The 24,621-nt window shown below is 36.3% G+C and overlaps 1 protein-coding gene across 4 annotated transcripts in view; it reads left to right on the top strand.

The window, feature by feature from the left end:
- NME7 (NME/NM23 family member 7) overlaps positions 1–24,621 on the top strand; it is a 259,381-nt gene that overhangs the window by 57,325 nt on the left and 177,435 nt on the right. For 3 of the 4 annotated variants that reach the window (XM_041752542.1, XM_041752568.1, XM_041752552.1), the window contains exons 4-6: positions 8,329–8,439; positions 11,764–11,814; positions 14,924–15,131. In XM_041752542.1, the coding sequence (XP_041608476.1) occupies positions 8,329–8,439; positions 11,764–11,814; positions 14,924–15,131 (370 nt within the window). The remainder of the gene's footprint in view (positions 1–8,328; positions 8,440–11,763; positions 11,815–14,923; positions 15,132–24,621) is intronic. The other variant, XM_041752560.1, reaches the window with a different exon arrangement.

Genomic DNA, 24,621 nt, shown 5'->3' with positions numbered 1-24,621 from the left:
TTTTTGCCACCTTTTTTCTTGCAGTCATGTTATGTTATGTGGGTAGGTATATAGCATTTTTTAAAAGAAAAATTCAGTCGAAAACCTCCTTACTTTCAACAGTAAGATTAGTGCAAGTACATTTCCGTATGTTGTGTTTTTGGTATTTTTGTACATATTTTTACTTTTGTGCTTTCCTATTTTTTCTTTCTTCTTTCTTTTTTATTAGTTGAGGTGTTTTTCCCCTGTTCAGTTTTTTTTCCCTCTAAAGTTTTGTCGAAGCCATAACAAATTACAGTTGCTTAAACAATAGAAACTTATTATCTTATAGTTCTGTAGATCAAAGGTTTAACACAGGTCTCATTAGGCTAAGATCTGGGTGTTGGGAAGGTTGCATTCCTTTGTAGAGGCTCTATGGGAGACTCTGGAGGTCAGCCACATTCCCTGGCTGTGGTCTCTTTCCTCTTAAAGCTAGCCATGGTAGGCTGAGACCTCACACTGACATCTCTCTGGTTCTCTGTAGCCAGGAAAGAGTCTCTGATTTTAAGGACTTATGTGAGTAGACTGGGCCCACAGGAATGATCCAGAGTAATTTCCATATCTCAAGGCCTATAAGTTTAATAAAATCTGCAAAGTCTCTTTGCCATGTAAGGTAATATGTTCATAGGTTCTACAGATTAGGACATGGACATTTTTGGATGGCTGTTGTTCTACCTACTGTATTCTCTATTGGTTTTGAGTTTACATAATTCTATACTATTTCTTTAGTGGTTAGCTGTGAAGCTTTTTCATATGTAATTAACTTACATTTCACAGGATTTTGTAATATCTTGACCGTTTTGTAGCCTTAAAAAAGAGTTTTAAAACACTTTAGCTCTAATCTTCCTTCTTCCAATTTATATAGTTTCATTGTTTTTTTGGGCATTTGGTTTTTGCCTGCATAGTAGTCTTTTTTTTTTTTTTTTTTGTACCAGTGATGTATGCTTGGATTTACCTACACATTTGTTACCAATTCTTGAATATCAAACTGTCTTTTTGAAATCATTTTTCTTCTGGAATTTATCCTTCATTTCTTGGTAGTAAACCATCCCTTTTTTTAAAGTATGTTTTTTTTACTTCACCTTCTTTCTTTTTTAAAAAAATATTTATTTGAGAGATAGCAGAGAACACAAGTGGGGAGGGGGAAAGAGGGGCAGAAGGAGAGGGAGAAGCAGACTCCCCACTGAGCAGGGAGCCCCCTGTGGAACCCTGAGATCATCACCTGAGCTGAAGGCAGATGCTTCACTGACTGAGCTAACCCAGGTGCCCCTTTCATCCATCCATCCTTCTTTCTCTTCCTTCCTTCCTTCCTTCCTTCCTTCCTTCCTTCCTTCCTTCCTTCCTTCCTTCCTTCCTTCCTTCCTTCCCTCCTCCCTTCCTTCCCTTCCCTCCCTTCCTTTCCTTCCTTTCCTTCCTTTCCTTCCTTTCCTTCCTTCCCCCTCCTCCTCCTCCTCCTCCCCCTCCTCCTCCCCCTCCCCCTCCCCCTCCCCCTTCTCCTTCTCCTTCTCCTTCTTTGGAGAGAAGGCTGAAGGAGAGAGAGAGGCAGAGACATAGGCAGAGGGAGAAGCAGGCTCTCTGCAGGGAGCCCGATGCAGGACTTGATCCTAGGACCCCAGGATCATGACCCGAACCAAAGGCAGATGCTCAACCGCTGAGCCACCCAGGCACTCCACCTTCTTTCCTTAATGATACTTTTGCTTTGTATACAATTCGAAGTTGATAGTTGCTTTCAAGTTTTCTTTGTTCCTCTTTTCTGCTGTTACTGGTTTGAGTATTATATGTTCTATTAATTCTCAGTATTTTAAATATATGCAAATAAGAGTATAAACTTCCCTCTAAATACTGCTTAAAACCACATTCTACTTTTTAATGTGAAATTTGAAAATTTTGCTTTGAAATATTTCCCAATTTTCATGAGTTGTCTTTGATTCAGTAGTTATTTAGAACTATGTTTATTAATTTCTAAACATATGAAGATTTTTTTATTCCCTTTTTGTATTGAACTTTAGCTGAATTGTGTCTAGAAAATACACCACGCATGATTTTTTGTGTCTTTCAAATTGGTTGAAATTTGCTTCTAGCCTAGTACATAGTCAGTTAACTTAGTGTGTTTGGAAGGAATGTTTAATCCATAGTTGTTTTTTGTCATTTTATATGTGTCCATTAGGTCAAGTTTGTGAATTATGTTGTTCAGATCTTTCACATATTTGCTAATATGTCAGCTTATTTTATCAATTACCAAGTTTTGATTAAAATGTCCTGCTACATTTGTCATTTGTCTGTTCTCCTTGTAGTTATGTTAATTTTTATGTTATAATTTTTATGTTATAATTTTGAGGGTATGTTACTAGGTGATTTAAAATTGTTATTATCTTCTTGGTAGGTTGAATCATTTATTATTCTTATAAGAATCATATCATTCTTATCTCTAGCAATGCATTTTGCCTTAAAGTCTGCTTTGTCTGATAGCAGTATAGCTACACTGGCTTTATTTTAGTTAATGTTTACATGGTGTGCCTTTTTCCATTCTTTTTACCTTCAAACTTTCAGTGTCCTATTCTAAATGTGCCTTTTCTAAATAACATATTTATTTTTTTAATTCAGTGTGATATACTTATTGAATGATTAAAAAAAAGAAATCCAGTTTTATAATCTTTGTCTTTTTATTATAGAGCACTTACACTAATGCACATACAATATAGTTGGGTTTAACTCTGCCCTCTGATTTTGTGCTTTTTCTCCTGTGTGTTTTGTTCTTATTATTTTTGGTCCTTTTCTGACTTATTTTGGATTAATTGAGGATGTTTCAATCAATTTTATATTTGTTTGAAAGGTGTATATTCTTTTTTTTTTATATTTTTAGTTCTTACCCTAGAAACTACAGCTGTGTATTTAACTTATCAAAGCCTAGAGTTTACCAATATTAGTATCTTCCTTCTTGAAAGTATATGAATCCCAGAACAGTTTAGCTCAATTTTCTGCCTTGTTGAATACATGCCAATTTTGTGGTATATTTTTTTCTGGTCTTTTTTTTTTTTTTTTTAACCTAATGACTCATTATTATTGTTCTATATAATCAATTAACAATTAGACTTCACTACTCTTGGGCTTTTAGTATTATTATTTTTTATCTCAGACATTCTGTTTGGTATTATTTTACTTTTGCTTAAATTAGAATTTCCCTTAGAGTGTGTCCACTGATAGAGAACTCTTTCAGCTGAAAGTGTCCTTATTTTGCTTACATTCTTGAAACTACTTTGTTATCTATGTCTTGTTATTTTGTTCACTGTGCTTCATTCTGAATTTATTTAAAATTTTTTCATCATTTTCATCTAGTCTTCTGTCAAACCATTTGGTTCTTATTTTCATTTTTGTATTTTTATCACTAGCTATTGTAATAGATTCTTTTTCAAATCTAAGTATCCATTGTTGATGGTTTCGACTTTTTGTTGCCTGATGATGTTTGCAGCTTGCCTTCCATTCCTCCCTTTAACCATAGTTTGCATGGTCATTTTACATTCTACATCTGACAATTCCAATAGCTGAACTATTTGTGGTTCTCTCTGTTCTGTGTCTTCTGGTTCTCCCTTATGTTGGTCCTTTTCACTGTGTGTGTTATGTGTGTGTGGTTATCTTTGTGTGGTGATGATTGTCGCATGTCTGGATGTATGTGGATGTATATACGTGTGTGATATTTGCGTGTTGTATGTTTATATATGAATTATTTGAAGTATAGGATGGAAGTTCCCTTCTAGGGTGGAATTGTGTTTGCTTCTGAGTCTTGTCTGGAGGCATTAGCAATCTGGATGATAGTTACCCAAGGGCAAAATTGGAAGTTCCCAGACTACGTAAGTGATGTGACCTTATGCTGCCAGACTATGCAAGGCGTGGTTCTTTCTGATTCACCCTGAGGGTGTCGCTTTTGGTCCCAAGTTATTATAGGGAGAATCCTCTGTTGGGTTTTGTTTCCCTTTCCCCCATGATGTGGTACAGATTAAAGTTCAGATTAGCCAGACAAAGGCAACGCTGGCAAGGTTAAGATGCAACTATCATTCTCATTTTTCTGAGACTCCATTTTTCCTTCACTTTTGTACTCATAATTGTTTAGTGTCTAGTCAATTTATTTTTGCTTTAAAGAGTATTTTAAAAATATCTTATCCACTGTTTGTAGTTTTCAGTGGAAGAACTGCTCTGAATAACTTTGCCATTGTTACCAATCCAAAGCTCTGGCTCAGAATGGTTTCCTCTGAACTACAGGTGCCTTATCTGAGACTATTTTCCTTTATCCATGGGGCAAACACATGCTTTACACTTGCAAAGAAAACATAAAAGAAACCACAAACTTGGCTTTGGGTTGATGTTTTAGAATGGGTTTTCATATGCTTAAGGCTGATATGCATAACTTTTGAAATATTTACATAAATTAATATAAAGTTTACAAATCTATTCCTTTAGGTGGATAGCATTCAAAAAGTCTATAGCACTGGGCTGTCTAGGATGTTTGTTATACAGCATCTTTATCCTGGACATATTTGCTGCAATTTTTGCCCAGAGACTGTTGGTGTATGGAGAACATATTTTTTGCATGGCTCTGTGAAAACTGTTATTTTTCATAATTCTGTGTTCTGATTTTGGCAAAGGCTGGCCAAACTGTTTTCTCAACTCTCCATTGCTAAGAAGTTCTAATGTAAAATAACATTTTTATATTTTTTCTTTTCTTTTGAGAGCATCTCCTGCTGAATCCTACAGTTCATGCTCTATGCCTGGTGAGAGGATCACTAAGAGGCAGATCCTCACAGCAGGGGCCCCAGTGAATCACACCTCCTGGTATCCATGTCCTTGTCTAGTCCTTTCTCATTTTGACTCTGGACTTGACCATGTGACTTGCATTGGCCAAAGGGAACCAGCAAATATGTCTCAAGAGGATGCTTGATAAATGGTTGCACATTGGACTTTATGTGGCTATATATGAAGAAAACTGTTGTGGCCTCCTAAGAATGAAAGCCCATGAGGAAAAAGAAGCCTTGCTGTCCACCTGACCTGCTAGCCACATACAGCTGTGTGAATGATCCCTAGTGAAACCACTGCCCAGTCACCTACAGAATCTTGAGAAATTGTTGTTTTGAGCCACTACATTTTAGGGTGGTTTTGTTCCTGGATAGAGAACAGGTTCCCAAATCAAGTTTGGCCACTCACCACTCAAAAATCAATGCTTCAGAGGCAAGGGATGGTGGGAAAAAAAAGGTTGCTTTATTTAGGAAGCTGACAATCTGAAAAGATGGTGGACTAATTCTCAAAGCCCATCTTCTCTGTCCCGGTGAAGCCACGGGGTCTTAAAGGGGAAGGCACAGGAAATGGTAGAGGTGACATGGAGAACCTGCAGGGTGTCCAAGTGGTTAGCTGTGTCAACATGAACAGACTTGCTGGCATCAGTGGCAGCTGTTTTCAAATGTGGTAAGGCCTTATCTTCTGGGAAAGTCTGGTCCTTCACTTTTCAAGGCCAGCGATCTGCAAATCTCTGGGAAAGTAGGTTAGACCTGCTACAGCCAAGGGACTTAGGTCAGCAAACAAGGAGTGCAGAAACTTGGCCCACGTTAACCCTGTTGGCAGGTTGGTGTGCTGTTGTAATTTGTTATACAGCAATAGAGAACAGTGGCGCTATGAATGTATTTCTGTGGTCCTATTGTTTCTTTGTGTGCTGTCTTCACTTTTAAATGACACACATGATTCTTCATGCCTGTCTTATTTTGTGTATAGAATAAACTTTAATTATTATCTATTGAACAATTAAGCAGTGAGGACATGATAGGCAAATTTATTTAGAGTAATCAGCCCTTTGCCTCCTGTCAGCATTTCAAGAGAAAATGAAATTGTATTTTAAATTGTTTCGTCAGTTTTGTGTTTTCCACATTGGTTCTTGTTCATAGAAATTGATGACTGCTGCTGTGTTTTATATTTTCTTTAAGAGCTGTGGTTCACAGAGTTTCTTCCAGAGTTTAGCATAAACAATTTATGGGTTAATTTGGTTTATAATATGAGTATAATGTGTTATAATGAGAGTTAAAAAGTGAAGAGTTTTAATTCTGTCTTCAATGAAGCTATACAATATAAAATACTGTCAGTTACTAATTTGCTTCAAAATAAAGGAAAGGATTGTCTGGCGTAGCTTGTAATAAACAAACTGAGATGAACAATTTTTGTTATTTAAAAGTTTTAAAAGCCAGTCAGCTGTCACATCCAGTGGTAAGTAAAGGTATTTGAATTATATTTTTGTTACATCTTCAGTCAAGCCTGTTCTCATAGAGGAAAAAAGCCAGCTATGCTTCTTAGATGGAGTCCTCGAATTAATGCTAGTGTGTCAGAACAACTGGGAATAAAGAAGGGAAAATGACAGGAGTTCTTTATCATAATTTTGCATGTTCTATAAACTGAATTTCTCCAACTGATCTGATTTTTATCTTGCATTTGCAAATATTACCCTTGAGGGTTTTGTGATTATGCTCCCTTTTGATAATACTCAGTGTGACATTATTCATGGTGTGGAAAGAGTGCAGACCTGGATGTCTTGTGAGGGGAGTGTTCTATCCTGAAGGCGTGACTGACCCGCTGTGTGACTTTTGGCATGTTAGCTCTTTGGGCCTAGTTACTACATCAGTAGAATGAGGGCATTCAGGTGATCTCCATCACCAAAAATCTACTAATTCTGGGGCTTCATGGTGGGGATAGTGCTTTGCTCCTGTGTATCCTCTTAGAGGAAAGTGTGATTTTAAAAGTTAGCATGATACTCACCATCTGTATATGTTGCCAGGTAAGAAGACATTTGGTTCTATGTGCATCCCTTGTGCTATGCTTGAGTGTTTAAAGAAGAATTTATAATTATTTCCAAATCAGTGATGCACTGCATAGCATACATTTGTTAAAGTCAAAGAGACCAAAAATCAAATTCATAATATATTAAATGCAACTTTTTAAAGATTTGTCCTCTTTTATAAAATGTGTTCTAAGAAATAGAAATTTTAAAGACTGCTGTTTTTTAATATGGGGACCAAGAGCAGGGTGCCTTCAAAATGTGCCACTTTGGATGGAACTGGAGGGTATTATGCTGAGTGAAGTAATAAGTCCGTCGGAGAAGGACAAACATTATATGGTCTCATTCATTTGGGGAATGTAAAAAATAGTGAAAGGGAATAAAGGGGAATGAGAGAAAATGAGTGGGAAATATCAGGGTGACAGGACATGAGAGACTTCTAACTCTGGAAAATGACAAGGGGTAGTGGAAGGGGAGGTGGGAGTGGGGATGAAATGACTGGGTGACAGGCACTGAAGGGGGCACTTGAAGGGATGAGCACTGGCTGTTATGCTATATGTTGGCAAATCGAACTCCAATAAAAACATATACAAAAAAAATGTGCCACTTTGATGTATTGATTATTTAAAATAAGAGTTACTAAAGAAACCGCCCGCGGGAGGGCACTCAGACTCTCTTCTGTCCCCCTGAACATAGGAAATGAATCTCCCATGTAAAAGGTACTCTCTCTGTAGTAAGAAGTAAAAAGACATCATAAGAGAGAGGAACCTTAAAGCCTACCTAGCTTTAGAAGCAAACCTTGTTACTTTCTAATCTGCTACTTCTGTCCAAATTCTGTTTAGAATTCTTTACTAATTAAAGCTCCTAAACATCTGTTTTTTAGAAAAATATTTTATTTTAAAGAAATCTCTATACCTAATGTGGGGCTTACCTCACAGTTTTGAGACAAAGAGTCACAGGCTCTACCGACTGAGCCAGCCAGGCTCTCTACATCTGTTTTTTTTTTTATCCTGTCAATCCCTCACAAATTTATTGTCTCCCTGTCTAAGAAGTATAAAAACTGCCAGTTTTGGTCATTTATTTGGGTCTCAATTTCATTTTTGGGACTCCATGCACACGTAATAAAACTTTGGATTTTTCTCCTGTTAATCTGTCTCCTGTATGTTTAATTCTTAGTGCAGCTGGAACCACTTAAGAGGTAAAGGAAGTATTTTTCCTTCCCTACACTAATTTGGGCGTATTAAACGTGACAATTTTAACTTTTTTTTCACTTTCAGCTTTTATTATTATTTTTAGGTTGGGTATATAATTTTTATTTTCCTGAGGAAAATAGTAAGCTTACTTTGTATAAATATTTCAGAGACCTTTAATATACTTATTTTTATGATTCATTTTGATGTTTGATGATCTAGGATGATTGTTAAGGGAATTGCCACTGCTTGGGAATTATAAGTAAAAACTGAACTATTTTATTTTCAAACTTATTCTTTATATTCTTACAGAACATTAGCTCTGATTAAACCAGACGCAGTATCAAAAGCTGGAGAAATAATTGAAATGATAAACAAAGCCGGATTTACTATAACCAAACTCAAAATGATGATGCTTTCAAGGTAATTTGTTGATAATTTTCAGGTACATAAAGTCTAGTCCTTCTTCTTTCTTAAATCATCTTTTATGTTTCATGTCATTGTTTATAATAAAAACATCTCAGTGAGTGGCAAAGAATAGAATAGTAATCTTATTAGAATGAGAAAACAGTATGATACCAGGTTATTAGATTAATCAATAATGATTGAAGTCTAAGCAAATAGGAATTGTGAGATTGTACCTGCCCCGTTATTTATTTATATAAACCCACTATGTGCTGGGGTTTTTCAAAAACACTTTACATATATTAAACTCACAGAACCTTCATAGCAACTTTATGATATAGATGGTTAAAATCTCCATTTCACAGATGAAGAAAATGAAGTGCAGAGAAAATTGTCCAGAGTCATACACCTAGTAAGTAGTGCAGTTCCATGCAGTCTGGCTCTAGATTCTGTGCTTTGAAACATAAGCCTCCTGGCTTTCTAGAATATATGTAAACTGAAATACCTTACATGGGGGAAAATTCAAATTAAATATATGTCATTATTGTGGTAAAAGTGAAGGTATTTTGTTAAGGTTCCTAGAGATTAGACTTATAAAAGCTGTATTGACTATCTACTGCTATCCATTCACTGTTCCTTTTCTCCCAGAGCCAAAAATGCAACTGCCCCATATGACACAGACTATGTTAGCTATTATTGTTAGTAGCAGTAATACTAGTGATACTATTATTTAGTGGAACTGAGGTCTTGACCCTTTGTAAGTAGTTAATTGTCTTATTTCTGTGTATATCAAGAATGTTCTCATAGCAGGCAATTCTGGAGAAATGACTGAATAGTTTTAGTGAGATTAAAAATTGTTGATGTCTCTACGCTGCTACTGCTTGATAAATTTGGCATCAAACTCCCCATGATAAAGATGCCCAAGAAAACTTAACTGCTTCCTTAATTTTTTATAGTACCTCATACATCTCTATTAATATTACTATCAAGTCTTATATTTTGCTCAACTTAAAAGCTAGTAAGTTAGTCTTTTACTCTCATGTATGCTAGGCGGAAGATGTGGGACATCTGGGTCAGAGATAAAAGACTTTATTATGGTACAGCAGGCAGCATGAGCATCATGCTTATGATGCTTCTTCTTGCCTCCATGTCCTGTGGGAATACTATGATATGGATCCACATGTATGTTGTATACATAGTTTGCATCAAAGCTGAGGAGCTTTGAACTTGGGTTATCCACTGTTTCATTAGCAACCATACACAAGACTGCTCTCTGTACTGAAGAGAAATGTGACCTCATCCCTCAAAAGTTGCTCACTGTAAACAACTCTGAGAACAGGCTAGGATAAAGGGCAGTTGGGGCTTTGTGTTCTTGATACCCAGTAAGACATGCTAGGAGTCTGGACACCTGTGGAGGAGTGTCTCCCAGGGCTTAAATCTTTGCTAAACTCATTTTCTCAAATGTCAGTTCCTCCCTCATGACAGTATCTGAAAAGCACCAGCTGAGTTCCATCTGAATTTGTACTTCCTAGTTCTTGGATTAGTGCCTGATTCAAGGTAGGCACCAAGTAAATATTTCATGAAGGCATTAAGAGATAAATCTTTGTGGGAGAATAGTTTCTTTATAAAAACACAAGATGTAACAAAACAATAACAAAAAACTCCCTTTGGTGGTGATGCACATGTTAATATTTCTCTCCGCCTCGACTTTTTAAGGGAGAAATTGCATAAGGATGATAGGAAAACTTCATGAACTCTCATCTAGATTTCAATTTTGTATGTTGAAGAGGTAACTATAGGATCAGTGACATGTTAGAGGAAAACAATGAAATGCTTTTTTTTAAAAAAAAGATTTTATTTATTTATTCATGAGAGACACACAGAGAGAGGCAGAGACATAGGCAGAGAGAAGCAGGCTTCCTTCTGGGAGCCCCATGTGGGACTTGATTCCAGGACTCCAGTATCACACCCTTTGCTGAAGGCAGATACTCAACCACTGAGCCACCCAGGTGTCCCACAATGAAACACTTTCAATAATTAAAATTTTTCTTTTCATCAACATTAAAGATTATGATTTTTTTCTCTTTAAAATAGCTCAGCTTTTATGTAACAGGAAGGGCATAAACAGAGATTTGCAGCCAGAGATTTGGGTTCAAACCCCCTCATCCAAGTTATGTAATCATGCTGAATTTCATTATCTTCGTATGTAAAATGTAGGAGATCATACCTATTTCAATATATTATAGTGAGAAATAAAATAATTTAATGTTGGCATAATAGGCCTGAGTTTTCTTCCCCTCTCGTTTCTTGGGATGAATTTTATTTATCATATTTGCATAGTATACTTTCATAATTTCTTCATAGCCAAAGAAAATATTTAAGTATATTTGGTTTGAATAAGAGAATGCCCTCATAGAGTTTATTATGTGGATTCATTTTGTAGTAGGCCTGTAAGATCTTGAAATATTACATACTAAATTATTACGCATGAAAGATAATCCTTTGCTAGAGGACACTTGAACTTCTCTGATGTTTTAAAAAGTAGACACATTTGTCACATACTGTGAGCTCAGCTTAAAGTCTATAAAACTGTTCCAAGTTTGAGATACCTGATTTGATTAAAAAGTTGTTTAGACTTTTCAGCTAATCAATTTAAAGGCCATTATCCTTTCAGTGTCTCTGTAGATATTCTTTGTGGGAGTATAGATGCAAAAGATAAATCCCTATTGCCCTTATTCAATTCTGAATATCTCCATGTTACCCTCCCTTTTCTGGTGATATCAGTTAAAACATTTGTTTTTCAATACATTAATAACCAATAAGAATACATTGATATGCTTAACTTGTCAAGCAGATCTTAAACACACAAGATCTAAGAGAGAAAACTATAACTATTAAATTCTAGTCTACCCTTTCAAGTTAAAAACCTGAAGAAGAAAGTGACTGATTTTGAATTTGAAGATAGCTTTGCATTTTTTAAATGTAACTTATTTGATATCTAAATAACAAATAACTCTTATTGGTCAAATGTTAAACTTTGTTTCAAGAATGTTAAAGATGCTGGTGCAAAGGAAGATTGTAGATATGAACGTGAGGAGAAAATGAAATCGTGCCTCTTACATTCATTGCAATTTTACATCTTAATAGATATTCAAGTAGCAAAAAATTTGAAAGGTGGGAGGATTTGAGTAGAATATTTGGTGAAAAGTCATTAATCAGTTTACATACGGAGCAAATAAATACAGGATTTCATCTTTATTTTATTAATGCAAGCAAAAATATTTTAGTAAAATAATTTTTAAAATATAATTCTTACCTGTTATCATTTTGATTATTTTTCAGGAAAGAAGCAACAGATTTTCATATAGATCATCAGTCAAGGCCCTTTTTAAAGTAGGTGCTGACTTTGGGGCAAGTGGGTTTTCAATGGAGGATACCCCAGAAAACTAAAGAATCGTAGTTTTACAATTCAGAAATTTTTGACGTGGAAATCATCCGTCAAAAAGACCATAGCAACATCTTGCAGCTGTAAAGAACTGTTTTCTAAGAATTGTTTTTTTCTGTCCTTTTATTAGATTAGGATTTTTATTTCATAATTAAATATCTTAAACTATAATCAGAAGCAAATAGGATAATTTATTTAAATTATATATGTCATAGCTTTCTTTTTAGATTTCAGTAGATTAAAATAGAGTGATAATTATATTTTATGTTGAGTATTTTTTTAATGGTTTTTAAGATTTTTGAGTAATCTCTCTATACCCAACATGGGGCTTAAACTCACAGCTCTTATGACTGAGCCAGCCACGTGCCCCTGGGTTGAGTGCTTTTGTTGTGCTCTTGGCATTCTTGTGTACATAAAACGATGTTAACAGAACCCTTATTTTTTCACTAATACTTTTGTTCCTTGAAATAGAGCAACTAATATATGTTAGAAACTGATGTTCTAAATATTTGGGATGTATTTAAATTTAAGTGAATATTGTGAAAATTATATTATATTACTATTGACAAAGAAATGCTTACATTTCTAATAAAGAAGGATATTAAGCTGCTATAATAAACATGCTATTTGGTATCCTGCATATGATAGAGTTTTTAAAAATTGTATATGAGAAAATTATGTTAGAGATTAGTTTAAATCAAGTAGTATAAAATATTCCCAAGCCTTGTTAGAATATATAATTTTCTTGGAAATTATTCTTTATTGTAGTCTTGCTTTATGTTTATATAACAGTACCTAATTTAATGTCTTATATGTAATTAGCATGCAGTAAATTTTTTTAAAGATTTTATTTATTTATTCATGAGAGACAGAGAGAGAGAGAGAGAGGCAGAGACACAGGCAGAGGAAGAAGCAGGCTCCATGCAGGGAACCTGATGTGGGACTCGATCCCTGGTCTCCAGGATCATGCCCTGGTCTCCAGGATCACGCCCTGGGCCATAGGCGGCGCTAAACCACTGAGGCATCCAGGCTGCCCGCATGCAGTAAATTTTATTAAATGAATGAATTAACTAGTTTTCTGGTATTAATGAAAGACACAACAAAAGATGTAGCTATAGTTGTTGGAGGTAGTCTCATAAAGCAGTATTTTTTATGATGAGGCACACCATTCTCTACATTATTACATGCCACACTCAGGTTATAGGCTTAATCTACTATGTGTTTGAGAAATCTGTATTAACAGGACATTAGGTTATTAGTTTCTTGAGGCAAGGATATCGCTGAATATTCTGATTTGTAGTAGGTAATTGTTAAGTGCTTATTGAATGGATAAACATGGATTTGTTCTCTTGATTTTGATTCCTTAAATCTATTTTTTTCCTTTTTTTTTTTTTCTGCTAAGGCCTAGCAGAGTATGTATGAAGAGATCATGTGGGCCTTTTAGAATGGAGGTTATGAATACTTCTTTGTACATCATGTTTTTTAGAAATCCTCTTCAAAATGAATTGAAATGATTTAAAAAAATATGGAAGGGAGTCAATGATTGATATAAAACAATCAAGAGGGATCCCTGGGTGGCGCAGCGGTTTAGCGCCTGCCTTCAGCCCAGGGCGTGATCTTGGAGTCACGGGATGGAGTCTCACGTAGAGCTCCCTGCATGGAGCCTGCTTCTCCCTCTGCCTGTGTCTCTGCCTCTCTCTCTTTGTGTGACTATCATAAAAAAAAAAAAAAAACCTTAAAACAATCAAGAATTAATAGGTATGAAAGGGTCATACTGTGTGATTTTCTCCAGGAGAATCCTGTCCTCTCTTATAGCTTGGATGAGAGAGAAGCATAGGCTTACTTTAAAAAGTATTCTGTCCCTGCCCAACACTGTGGGAGGAATGGTGTTACTTATTTCACGGTTAAATTTGTCACTGTTGGGATCCCTGGGTGGCGCAGCGGTTTGGCGCCTGCCTTTGGCCCAGGGCGCGATCCTGGAGACCCGGGATCGAATCCCACATCAGGCTCCCGGTGCATGGAGCCTGCTTCTCCCTCCGCCTGTGTCTCTGCCTCTCTCTCTCTCTCTCTGTGACTATCATAAATAAATAAAAAATTAAAAAAAATAAATTTGTCACTGTTGCCTTGTGCATGTACAGAAGTGGCAGAGGGAAATGAACTGTTGCTTTTTGTGGCTTGGGTTACTGTGACTCAGTGCTGGATTAAAAAAAAAAAAAGATTTTATTTATTTATTTATGAGAGATACAGAGACAGAGGCAGAGACGCAGGCAGAGGGAGAAGCAGGCTCCATGCAGGGAGCATGATGTGGGACTTAATCCTGGGGCTCCAGGATCACTCCCTGAGCTGAAAGCAGGTGCTAAACCGCTGAGCCACCCAGAGATCCCCAATGCTGGATTTTTAATCAAGAACCTGTATGTATTCTTTAATAACTTGAGATAAGAATATCCCAGAGTAGCTTTTATAGGATATTTTTTCATAAATATCAAATATAAATATCAAAAATAAAAGGATATTTTCCCAAGACCTATTAATTTCTGTTTTTTCTTTATCACTAAGACCAACTCAGTGTTTATTGACTGAACATTTACTGACATTCTTTGAATTCTAATCTACACAAAAATAAATTCTAACTGTAAATATAAGACCACTCATCATTTTCTCTATTATGCAATTTTATGTAACTTCAGTGGTAAACCACATGAAAATAAAAAGGAAGATCCTTCTGTACCTTTCAGAGCAATGGGAAAAGCATTAATCAATAATATGCATTTTAAGTCACTGAAGTAGTCATAAATTCAATGAAACACTGATATCTTTTTTTTTTTGTAATGGTAAATGATTTGGCAATGCTAGTGATCTGTAGTGACTCAGGCTACCACAAGACACTCAACTTATGAAAATTTTATTTTGCCAATGCATATCTCACTATATCCAGTAGTTCTGAGATCATAATATTAATGTATGTGTTGAAATACTCTAATTGTAATATATCCTTATTAAGAGAGATACGAGGTTGACAGAAAAATGAAGCAAATCAAGCTTTTATCTATTTTGTAGTGAGCTTATCCAGTTTATTACAAGTGGTCCTACTATCGCCATGGAGATTTTAAGAGATGATGCTATATGTGAGTGGAAAAGGCTACTTGGACCTGCGAACTCTGGTATGGCACGTACAGATGCTCCTGGAAGCCTGAGAGCCCTCTTTGGAACAGATGGCATAAGAAATGCAGCTCATGGCCCTGATTCTTTTGCTTCTGCTGCCAGAGTAAGGTGTTTTAAAATATTTTAATTCTGTTTTTGTTTTGTTAGATGTTTTATGTCAGAGTAAAGCATATCTGTCATGGCTGACTTTGGGTAGGTCATACAGATGATCAAGTTGTAGAGAAAACCTTTGACCCTTTGCCTAGGATTAAAGTGTTTCAATAATATGCCTCTTTTGTGAACTGGTAACCTGGTCATGGTCAAGATAAGTATTCTCCAGTTAAAATACTTGTCATCTCAGTTTACATTCCAAAGTCATTTAAATTATTCAGGCTCATCAATGTTTGAATTACTGACTTAATGTGAGACCAGCTTATGAATAGTAAATATTCAGAAAGGAAACATCATTTAGTATATTTTATTTTTGGCTCAGATCTAACACCATCTTCAAGTTTAACATCCTTTTCCTGTACAGAGCTAGTGTTCATGAAAAAGTCTTTATGCTTCCTACAATTATTTCTTATTTTTAAATCCATATAAATAAGGTGTAATACTGGGTTTATGCTGATGTTGATTTGATGAAGTTGCAAGTTTATTCTTAGTATCACAACAAGTTTCTCAGCTGATGTAAGATGGTTTTTAGTCTGGTCATGCTTTCGTTAAAATAATATTAGACAGTTTTTTAATAATTGAATTTTCCTTACAGTTCCATCAAAGGATCCTTTCAGCAATTCCTTCAAATTAGACTTTGAATCTGATTGTTGTGGTCTAGGTCACTGTTATATTTTGTTTGAACTACTGCAAAATAGTAGTAATTTTTCTAATTCTCTTTTCCTCTTCCTTTTCCTCTTATGCTCAATTTATAAAAATTTTACCTTGCCCACATAAAATTAACTAGGCCAAGAGTGATCTTTTAAAAACAAATCAGATTAAAAATTCAATTATTAAAGACTCCTCAGTGAATTTTTATTTCTTTTATAATAGAATCACAAGCTTCCAGAGCTTCACCTGATCTGATTCCCGTCTGTTTCTCCAACTTTATCTCCAAGTAGTGTCTCCCTTATTCACTGTATCCCAGGTTCACTGACCATCTTACTATTCCTTGAAGAGTGTATTTTTGCCTGGTCATTCAGTTAATAGGAAAGGAGGCAGAATAATTGAGTGGGAGTGAGGGGAAAGAGGGGCTGATGAGGTCACAGAAATAGGGGAGATAGCACATGGTTTTGTAGGCCATGGTAGTATTTTTGGCTTTTTCTCTGAGGAAAACTGGGAGGTATTGCAGGGTTTTAAGTGGAGGACTGATATATTTCACTTGGTATATAAAAGGGCCACCCTAGCTACTGCAATGAGAATAGACTGTAGAGGATTAGAGTAGCAACAGGGAATCCAGTTAAGAGGCTCTTAGGATAATTCAGGGAGATGATAGCCTGCACCAGGGTGGAAGCAGTGAGAGGAGTATAGAGATACATTTTAAAATACATTTTAATCGTTGAAGGTCAAATGAGCAAGATCTCCTTCCAGATTGAATGTAGAATATGAGAAAAAGAGAGAGCAAGGATTACTCCACAAAGTTCTTGGCCTGAACAACTAAAAGGCTATAATTTGCCTAACCTGAAATAAGGAAAACTATGGCTAGAGTCAGTATAGATGGAAGCTCAGCAGTTACATTTTGGACATTGCAGACTTAACATGCATGTTAGTTATCAACGTAGAGAAATGGTAAGCAAAAAATCTGGTTATGCGAGTTTGGAGCTGGGGAGGGAAGTCTGAACTAGTGTCATAATATGGGGTCACTGGCACCTGGATGGTATCAAAGTCATGAGACTGGTTGAGATTACCTGAGAGAGACTACTTATAAAGAAGAAAAGAGAACAAAGATGGAGCCTTTCTGTTCTAGTAAAAGGCTGAAGAGCAGCAAAGGAGGTAGAGAAGGAGCCATCAGTGAAGTAGAAGGAAAAAACTCAGACCTAATTATGTTCTGGAGGCCAAGTGAGGAAAGTATTTTAAAGAGAGAGAATGATCAGTGGGGTCAAATGAGGCAGATCTATCAGGAAAGAGGGGAGGCCGAGAATTGACTACTGGACTTTGCACTACAGAATCATTGTGGAAGTTGGTAAAAGATGGAAGAATGGAGGCAAAGTCCTGCTGGAGTGGATTTAAAAGAAAATTGGAGACAGCAGATATAGAAGCTTTTTTGAGGAGTTTTGATGCAAGTTGAGAAAAGAAATAAGGTGGTAGATATGAGGAAAAGCAGGGTCTTTTTTTTTTTTTAAAAGAGAAGTATTACAGATGTGAAAAATTGAAGATGTAGGAAAAAGAGGGAGACTTAGTGGTACAATGTCATTGATTAGGTGAAAAGGAATGGAAATTAGAGCACAGACTGTACATTGGTGCAGGGATAGTCATCTGGCACAACAAATGGGAAGGCAGATTATGTCTATGTAGATGCTTATTCTGATTGATTCACTTTTAATAAGACAGGAGAGAGCAAGGTCAAAAACAGCAAAAGTGAGGATAAGGGACAAGGTGTTTATTGGTTTGAAGAGAGAAAAGATGTAAAATAATGATCAAAAAGACTAGGAACCTTTAATCTGTGGAATCTGATACTGTCTCTGGATAGATAGTGCCAGAGTTGAGTTGATTTCTTAGACACCTTGCTGGTGTCTGAGAATTGCTTTGGTGTTCTGTGTGAGTAACCCCTCCCCACATTGGAATTGTGTCTGGAACACCTAAAAGACATATTTTTATTGGATATTAATATAGGTTGTATATATTTAATACTGTTGATGCTGAAAATAAGTGGGTTCAGAAATGTAAGGGAGGGTTTATACTTTAATAAAGATAAATCTAGTCTTGTCTTAAGTATATATGTTTGTATGTTTCTATGTTTGCACATATATAATGTGCTAAGGTTTAGAAAAATGCGTATCTGCAGATACAGTTTACATAATGATTTTTTTCTTCTTTTTGTAGTGGAGAAGCTTCTGCAGAGTTAGCAGGGCATGATCTTCCCTGCTTCTGTTTAGGTCCTATTATTTTAGTGTGTGATTTGTTTGATCCTTTATCCTAAAGAAATGTCTTAAGCATAATTTTTTCGATTTTGTACACTTAAATTTTTTAGCTCTTTCTGACATTCATCCCTGGAATATCCCATTGTTATGAACCTTTTAGGATATACCTTTTCTTAGCTCTTGTCTTGGGAGGAGTATTGTGGACATCACGTTATCTGACTAGCTATCAAAGAGAAATACTCTTGCTGGAACACACAGCATACATGAGGAAGTGAGGACAGTGCATGTTAATAAAAAATTGAAAAACATCATACAAGCATCCCCAAATAGTCTCTCCTTGATCTTAAATTCCTATTAGTTACTATTTAATCCTCTTTTCTGTCTTATCCAGACTATGTTCACCATTTTCTCTTCTTCATTTGCCTTTGACTACTCATTGAGAGCAGTCACTACAATTTGGCTTCATCCTTTCATTCCACTGAAATCATTTTGGCTAAGATAATCAATGTTCTCTTAACTACAAAATCGAAGGAAAATTGTTCATTTCTTTTGTATCTTTCCAGTCAAAATCCTAGTAGAGTTTTTCATGAAACCTAATGAAATTTTGCATAGAAGAGCCAAAAGAGCCACAGAAATTTTGAAGGAGAGTATTGGTGATAAGATGGCTAATTTATGCAATAGGAAGCCTTTTATAAAGCTTTAGTAGGAAAAGCAGTGTGATATTGGCATGGGAGTAGACAAGTATGTCATTGTAATAGCCCAAGGGCTCAAGAAATGACTGAGCATATCAAGTGGCAAGTGTGAGGAGAAACTAGAACCTATGTCATACACTGTTGATGAGAATTTCAAATGGTAGAGTCACTTTGGAGAACAAGTTGGCAGTTAACTAAAAAACTAAACATATTACCTACCCTATGATCCAACCATTCTTAAGTATTTTCCTAGGAGAAATGAAAGCAAATGTCAACACAAAGACTTATACATAACAGTTTTGTTCATAGCAACCTTATTTGTGATATCCAAAAACTGGAGATAACCCAAGTGTCCAAGAGAAGAGTGAATAAACAAATCATATTAACACATGTAATAGTATTTGGCAATAAAAATGAATGAAATATTGATATGCACTATAGTGGATGAATCTCTAATCTTGCTAAGTGAAAGAAGCTGGACAAAAGAGCACATACTGTATAACTTAAGTAAAATTGTTAATTCATCATGATGGAAAACAGATCATTGGTTACAGGGCCAACTTATTAATGGTAATGAAGGTAATGGTGATGGTTAAAAGTGGGGGAGGCAGGGAGAGGCAGAAGAAAGGGATTACCCAAAGGAAGGAGGGGTGACTGATATGTTTAGTATCTTGATTGTGGTGATGTTTTCACAAGAATAAACCAATCTCAAAACTTATCAAATTATATTCTTTAAATATATTCAGTTTAAAGTATGTTAATTGTACCTCAGCAAAACCTAAGAAGCAGTAACAACAATTCTGCTGAACTATTACCAATTTCTTGGTTCTGTGTGAGGTATCCTTCCTTGATGCTTGCTTCATACCTACTGCATACCTCTATTATTCACCGTATTTTAAAAGTATTTGTGTTTATGTTTACTCTCCTAGTAGACTGAATTCCTTGAGGATATCCATCCAATTCATTATCATACCTCCAGGATCTAGGTCACTGGTATTCAGATAAGTTTTGGAATTCAAAACAACAACAAACCTTATGTTTATTGAGTGCTCGCTCTGTGGCAGGCACTGTTCCAGACACTTTAGTATCTCATTTAATTCTCACAATCTCCTGTGCAGTTGCTATATCGTCCCAATTTGCCAGGAACTGAGACTCAATGAATTTAAGGACCTTGGCCTCATGAGGACTTGAGCTGAGGCACTTTTGGCTCCACAGCCCCGTGCTCAACCATCAGCCTCCACTGTGTATGCTGAAAGTGGCAGCCTATCTTGTTTTAAACATTACAGTCTTTTAGAATACGGAAGTAATGGAAAAGCTTTCAGAGAATTTGGAAATAGAGAAAAGAAAGTTTGGCATTACTAATCCTGCCAGTGATGATTATAGTTTATGGCATATTCTGTCCAGCTCATTCCCTTGATCATTTATATATTTACAAACTAAATGCCATATACATGAATTTTATTTAATTGGATTCCTTTTTTCACTGAATATAACATTTTACATGTTACCAGATTACTGTCATAAGAGTAAACTTCAGTGGGCGCAGACTGTTTTACTGTATGATTATAACATGATTCATTTAAACATCCTTTTACTTACGGACATTTTGTTAGGTTCTCAGTTGTTTTTATTTGTAAATAAGGCTGCAGCATGAAGCTAAGTATAAAACTGAAACTAAGTCTTGTGGCTTCGTATTTTACTTCTTAGTTTTTTAAAAAAGATTTTATTTATTCGTGAGAAATAGAGAGAGAGAGGAGAGAGAGAGAGAGAGATGCAGAGACACAGGCAGAGGGAAAAGCAGGCTCCATGCAGGGAGCCCGATGCAGGAGTCAATCCCAGGACCCCAGGATCACGCCCTGAGCCAAAGGTAGATGCTCAACCACTGAGCCACCCAGGCATCCTTTATTTCTTAATTTTTTAGATTTTCTGAGAACAGATTTCTTACTTGATGTTGGAGTATGTAGAAAGTTCAATATTTTCATGTTTTAGTCTGGGGCATTTACAAAAATAACATTTATTTTAAGTTACAATGGGGATGCTGGGTGGCTCAGCAGTTGAGCATCTGCCTTTGGCTCAGGGCATGGTCTGGGAGTTCAGGGATGGGGATTTGGGGATCTAGTCCTGCACTGGGCTCCTTGTGGGGAGCCTGCTTCTCCCTCTGTCTATGTCTCTGCCTTCTCTCTGTGTCTCTCATGAATAATCTCATGAATAAATAAATAGTCTTAAAAAATTACTATGTAAAAGTTTTGGAGAAACTTTTAACTGGCAACCATTTAGTGATACTTCTTTATGGTATTTAAAGATAGGAATGTAGAGTAGCCAGATGTTTTTGTGAGTACCATGGATCTTAGGTGAAATTTGTGAAACAGTGCAACTGTATACTAGATGTTTTTGTGAGTACCACGGGATCTTAGGTGAAGTTTGTGAAACAGTGCAACTGTATACTTTACAATTTGTTAAATAAAATATAGTAAAAAAAAAAGTTGAAGATTCCATGAGCCTTTATTTTCGGGGAAAGTTCCATATCTCTATCTTTCCCTGGGAGGTAGTTTAGGAACATAAAAAAAAGGCTAAGAGTAATAGCAAGGACTCTTGGAAGGAGAGGAGCTTTGTGCAGTATGTTTAAGCAGCTCAAATCACAAAGGAATATGAACATTTTTTTATGCAACTTTACATTTGTTGTGTGAAGTCTTTAAAGTAGTTGCCATAACAATGACCTAGTAGAAGTGCTCTTGCAAATGTTAGTTTAGATTGATAATTGGGATAGGATAACCTATGCAGGGAGAAAGAGAAAGGCATAAAATAGGATTACTCACTTTCACGAAGAAGGTATAATTAAGGAAAACTTTTATATTTCTTGCCTAAATATACATTTATTCAGCATATGTAAATGAGTACTTGGAAAGCTGGCATTTTCATATTTAAAAGTTGAGGAAGAAAAGAAATGGAAGTTGAGACCAAAATAATTGGCCCCAATAATTGGTTAAAACTAGAGGCAGAACAACTGAGCACGGCTTCTCTACTTTTGAAAGCCAGATGATAGAAAAAGTTTGCGACTTTGGAACCAGTATGACCTGGTTTTGAATACTAACTTTGTCACTTGCTAACTTGTAAGGGCTTGTTATTCAAGCTTTCGGGGTGTCATTTCTCTCATTTATGCAATTTGGACAGACATATTTTATTTAGCACATGCAGAGGGTTTTTTTTTTCCCTCTGAATTTCAAAATACTAATTGAGCTGTTAGTGAACAAAACAAGGTCCTGACTCACTTGGAGCCTACATCTATTCTGATATTTGGGGGGATACCAGATAATAAATAAATAGGTATAAAGCATGTCATGTGGTAAGTGCTCTGAAGACAATAAAGAAGGGGAAGGGATAGAAAAAGACCAAGATGGAGGAAGGATTGTGTGTTGAGTAGAGGCAAGGAGTGCTATTAAGTATGGGGTCAGGAAGTCTTCATTTTAAGCAGAGATCAGAAGGAACTGAGGGAGAAAACCATGCAAATATTAGGGAGAAAGAGTATTCCGGGAGACAGGGAATAAAACATGCAAAGTTTTGAGGTGAGAACATGTTTGTTATGTTTAAGTAAATAGTGAGTGGATGGGAGTCAGTGATGCCGGGTTGGAAATCTAAGTGTTTTCATGTGAATAGGAGTTTAGCTCAAGGTATAGGTAGGAGCCAGATCACATAAGGCTTTGCAGACATTTAGAACTTTAACATTCATTCTGAATGAGATAAAAGACCATTGGAGAGTTCTGCGCAGAGGAGCGGCGCCATGTGTTTTATAGGTTTCATGCTGCCTGCTGTATTAAGAATAGATCAGGCCAGGTGGGCGTAGGTGTGTTGGGGGAAAAATTGGAATGGGAGATCAGTTAGGAGGTTAGAGCAGATGTCAAAGGAAGAATTGGTGGTGGGCATGGCCCAGGGTGACAGATGTGGAAGTGGTCAGATCTTGGATATATTACAGAGGATTTCCTGTTAGATTGAATGGATGGCAAAGAAAAGGAGAAGAGAAGTCAAGGATCATTCTAAGGTTTTTTCTTAGGCCTGTGCAGGTGGAGGGGCAGGAGAAACAGGGTGGGAATGAGCAGATTTATGGGAGACAGTGGAAATCAGGATGTTTTAAATATGAATTATCTCTAAGTGGTAGTGGCATAGATATATGGGTATGGAGTTTAGGGAGGAGGTTGGACTGGACTGGAGGCAGAAATGTGGGAGCCATGAGAATACAGATGACATTTAAAGACATGGGACTTGGGACACCTGGGTGGTTCAGTGGTTGAGCGTGTCTGCCTTCAGCTCAGGGTGTGATCCTGGAGTTCCTGGATTGTGTTGGGCTCCCGGCATGGAGCCTGCTTCTCCCTCTGCCTATGTCTCTGGCTCTCTCTCTTTCTGTGTCTCTCATGACTAAATAAATAAAACTCTTTAAAAAAATCAAATAAAGACAAATAAAGACATGGGGCTTGAGTTCACCAAAAGAGTGATTGTAGATGAAAGACGGGCCCTGGAACTCTCCAACATTGAGGGATGAGGACACATGGGAGAAAACCATCAGAGGAGACGTAGAAGGAGCAACCAGAGGAGTAGGAAGAGAGTCAAGGGATGAAAACATTCCAAAATGTAGAGATCACCTGTGTCAAATCCTGTTTGGTCAAGTGAGATGGGGGCTGAGACAGAACCAGGGGATTTGGCAATGTGGAGATCATATTTAAGAGAAAATGGAGGTGAAGTAAAGACAGAATAAAGACACCTCTTTATAAGAGTTTTGTGGCAAAGGAAGCAGAGAACCAGGAACCCTAGAGGGGGCATTTCCTTTCCTGTCTGCAACCCTCTTGTCATGCCAGATTTACTTCATTCATTCGTTATTACTGCCAGGACCTTGCAGGTGTTTGAGCTCTCATCTATCTGATATAGGTTGTTGCGAATATGTAATCAAATCATCTTGTGTAGGACTACCAGTGGAAGTTGCTGTTCTTATTGATCAAGAAGAGTAATAAACAAAGGCAGCAATGTGATAGAAAAGTACTTGATGTCTAAGGAATAGAACATTTTTATTCTAAAATGTCTTAATGCCAGAGTTGCACAAGTGTATGTACACTGCTATTTGCACAGTTCCTCTATGGTTTTTAAAATTGTACATCAGTGTGGCACACTAACAAATCCTATGATCTTTCCATTTTTAAATTCAACGAGAAATTAGTATTTACTTTGAGTCATTTGTTTTAGGTGCTAAAGGACTTACAAAACTATACAGATTAGTTACTTGCTTCACATTTGAAAATTGTGAAGGGCAATTACCCAAATAACCACAGTTTTATAGAAATATAGGTACTGATTAGGGGAATCACAAAAGGCCTCCTGGAGGAGGTGATAACTGAAGTGGTAGAGTTCTTTGGAGCTCGGGACAGAGAGTTTTATAGGGAGAAGAAGAATAACAGTAATAAAAGCTGAGAGGCAAGAAAGCATCTGTCTAAATAATTAAAAGAATTAATTAGTGTGATTGTGTTTGTGGCTAGTTCAAATTGCTGAGTTGTCATCTACGTGAACTATGTGCAAAGCAAATAACATAGCCTGAATCTGGTTATAAAATTAAGTTTATGTGACTTAATTGTATGCTTAGAATGATATTAAGTTGATTAGTTTTTTTAAAGATTGTATTTTTAAGTAATCTCTATACCTAACATGAAGCTTAAATTTACAACCCCAAAGAGTTGCATGTTCTACCGATTGAACCAGCCAGGTGCCCCCAGTTCATTAGTTTTAATTAGTTAAAACTAATTTTGCTATTCTGGTTCTTAAATACTAACCTGTTTCTATAAAGAATTCCTAGTTTTTAATTTTACATATT

The sequence above is a fragment of the Vulpes lagopus genome, chromosome 1 (assembly GCF_018345385.1).
Source record: "Vulpes lagopus strain Blue_001 chromosome 1, ASM1834538v1, whole genome shotgun sequence".
Lineage (NCBI taxonomy): Eukaryota > Metazoa > Chordata > Mammalia > Carnivora > Canidae > Vulpes > Vulpes lagopus.
The sequence above is the reverse complement of the archived record's forward strand: the minus strand, read 5'-3'. Positions and strand labels throughout refer to the sequence as shown.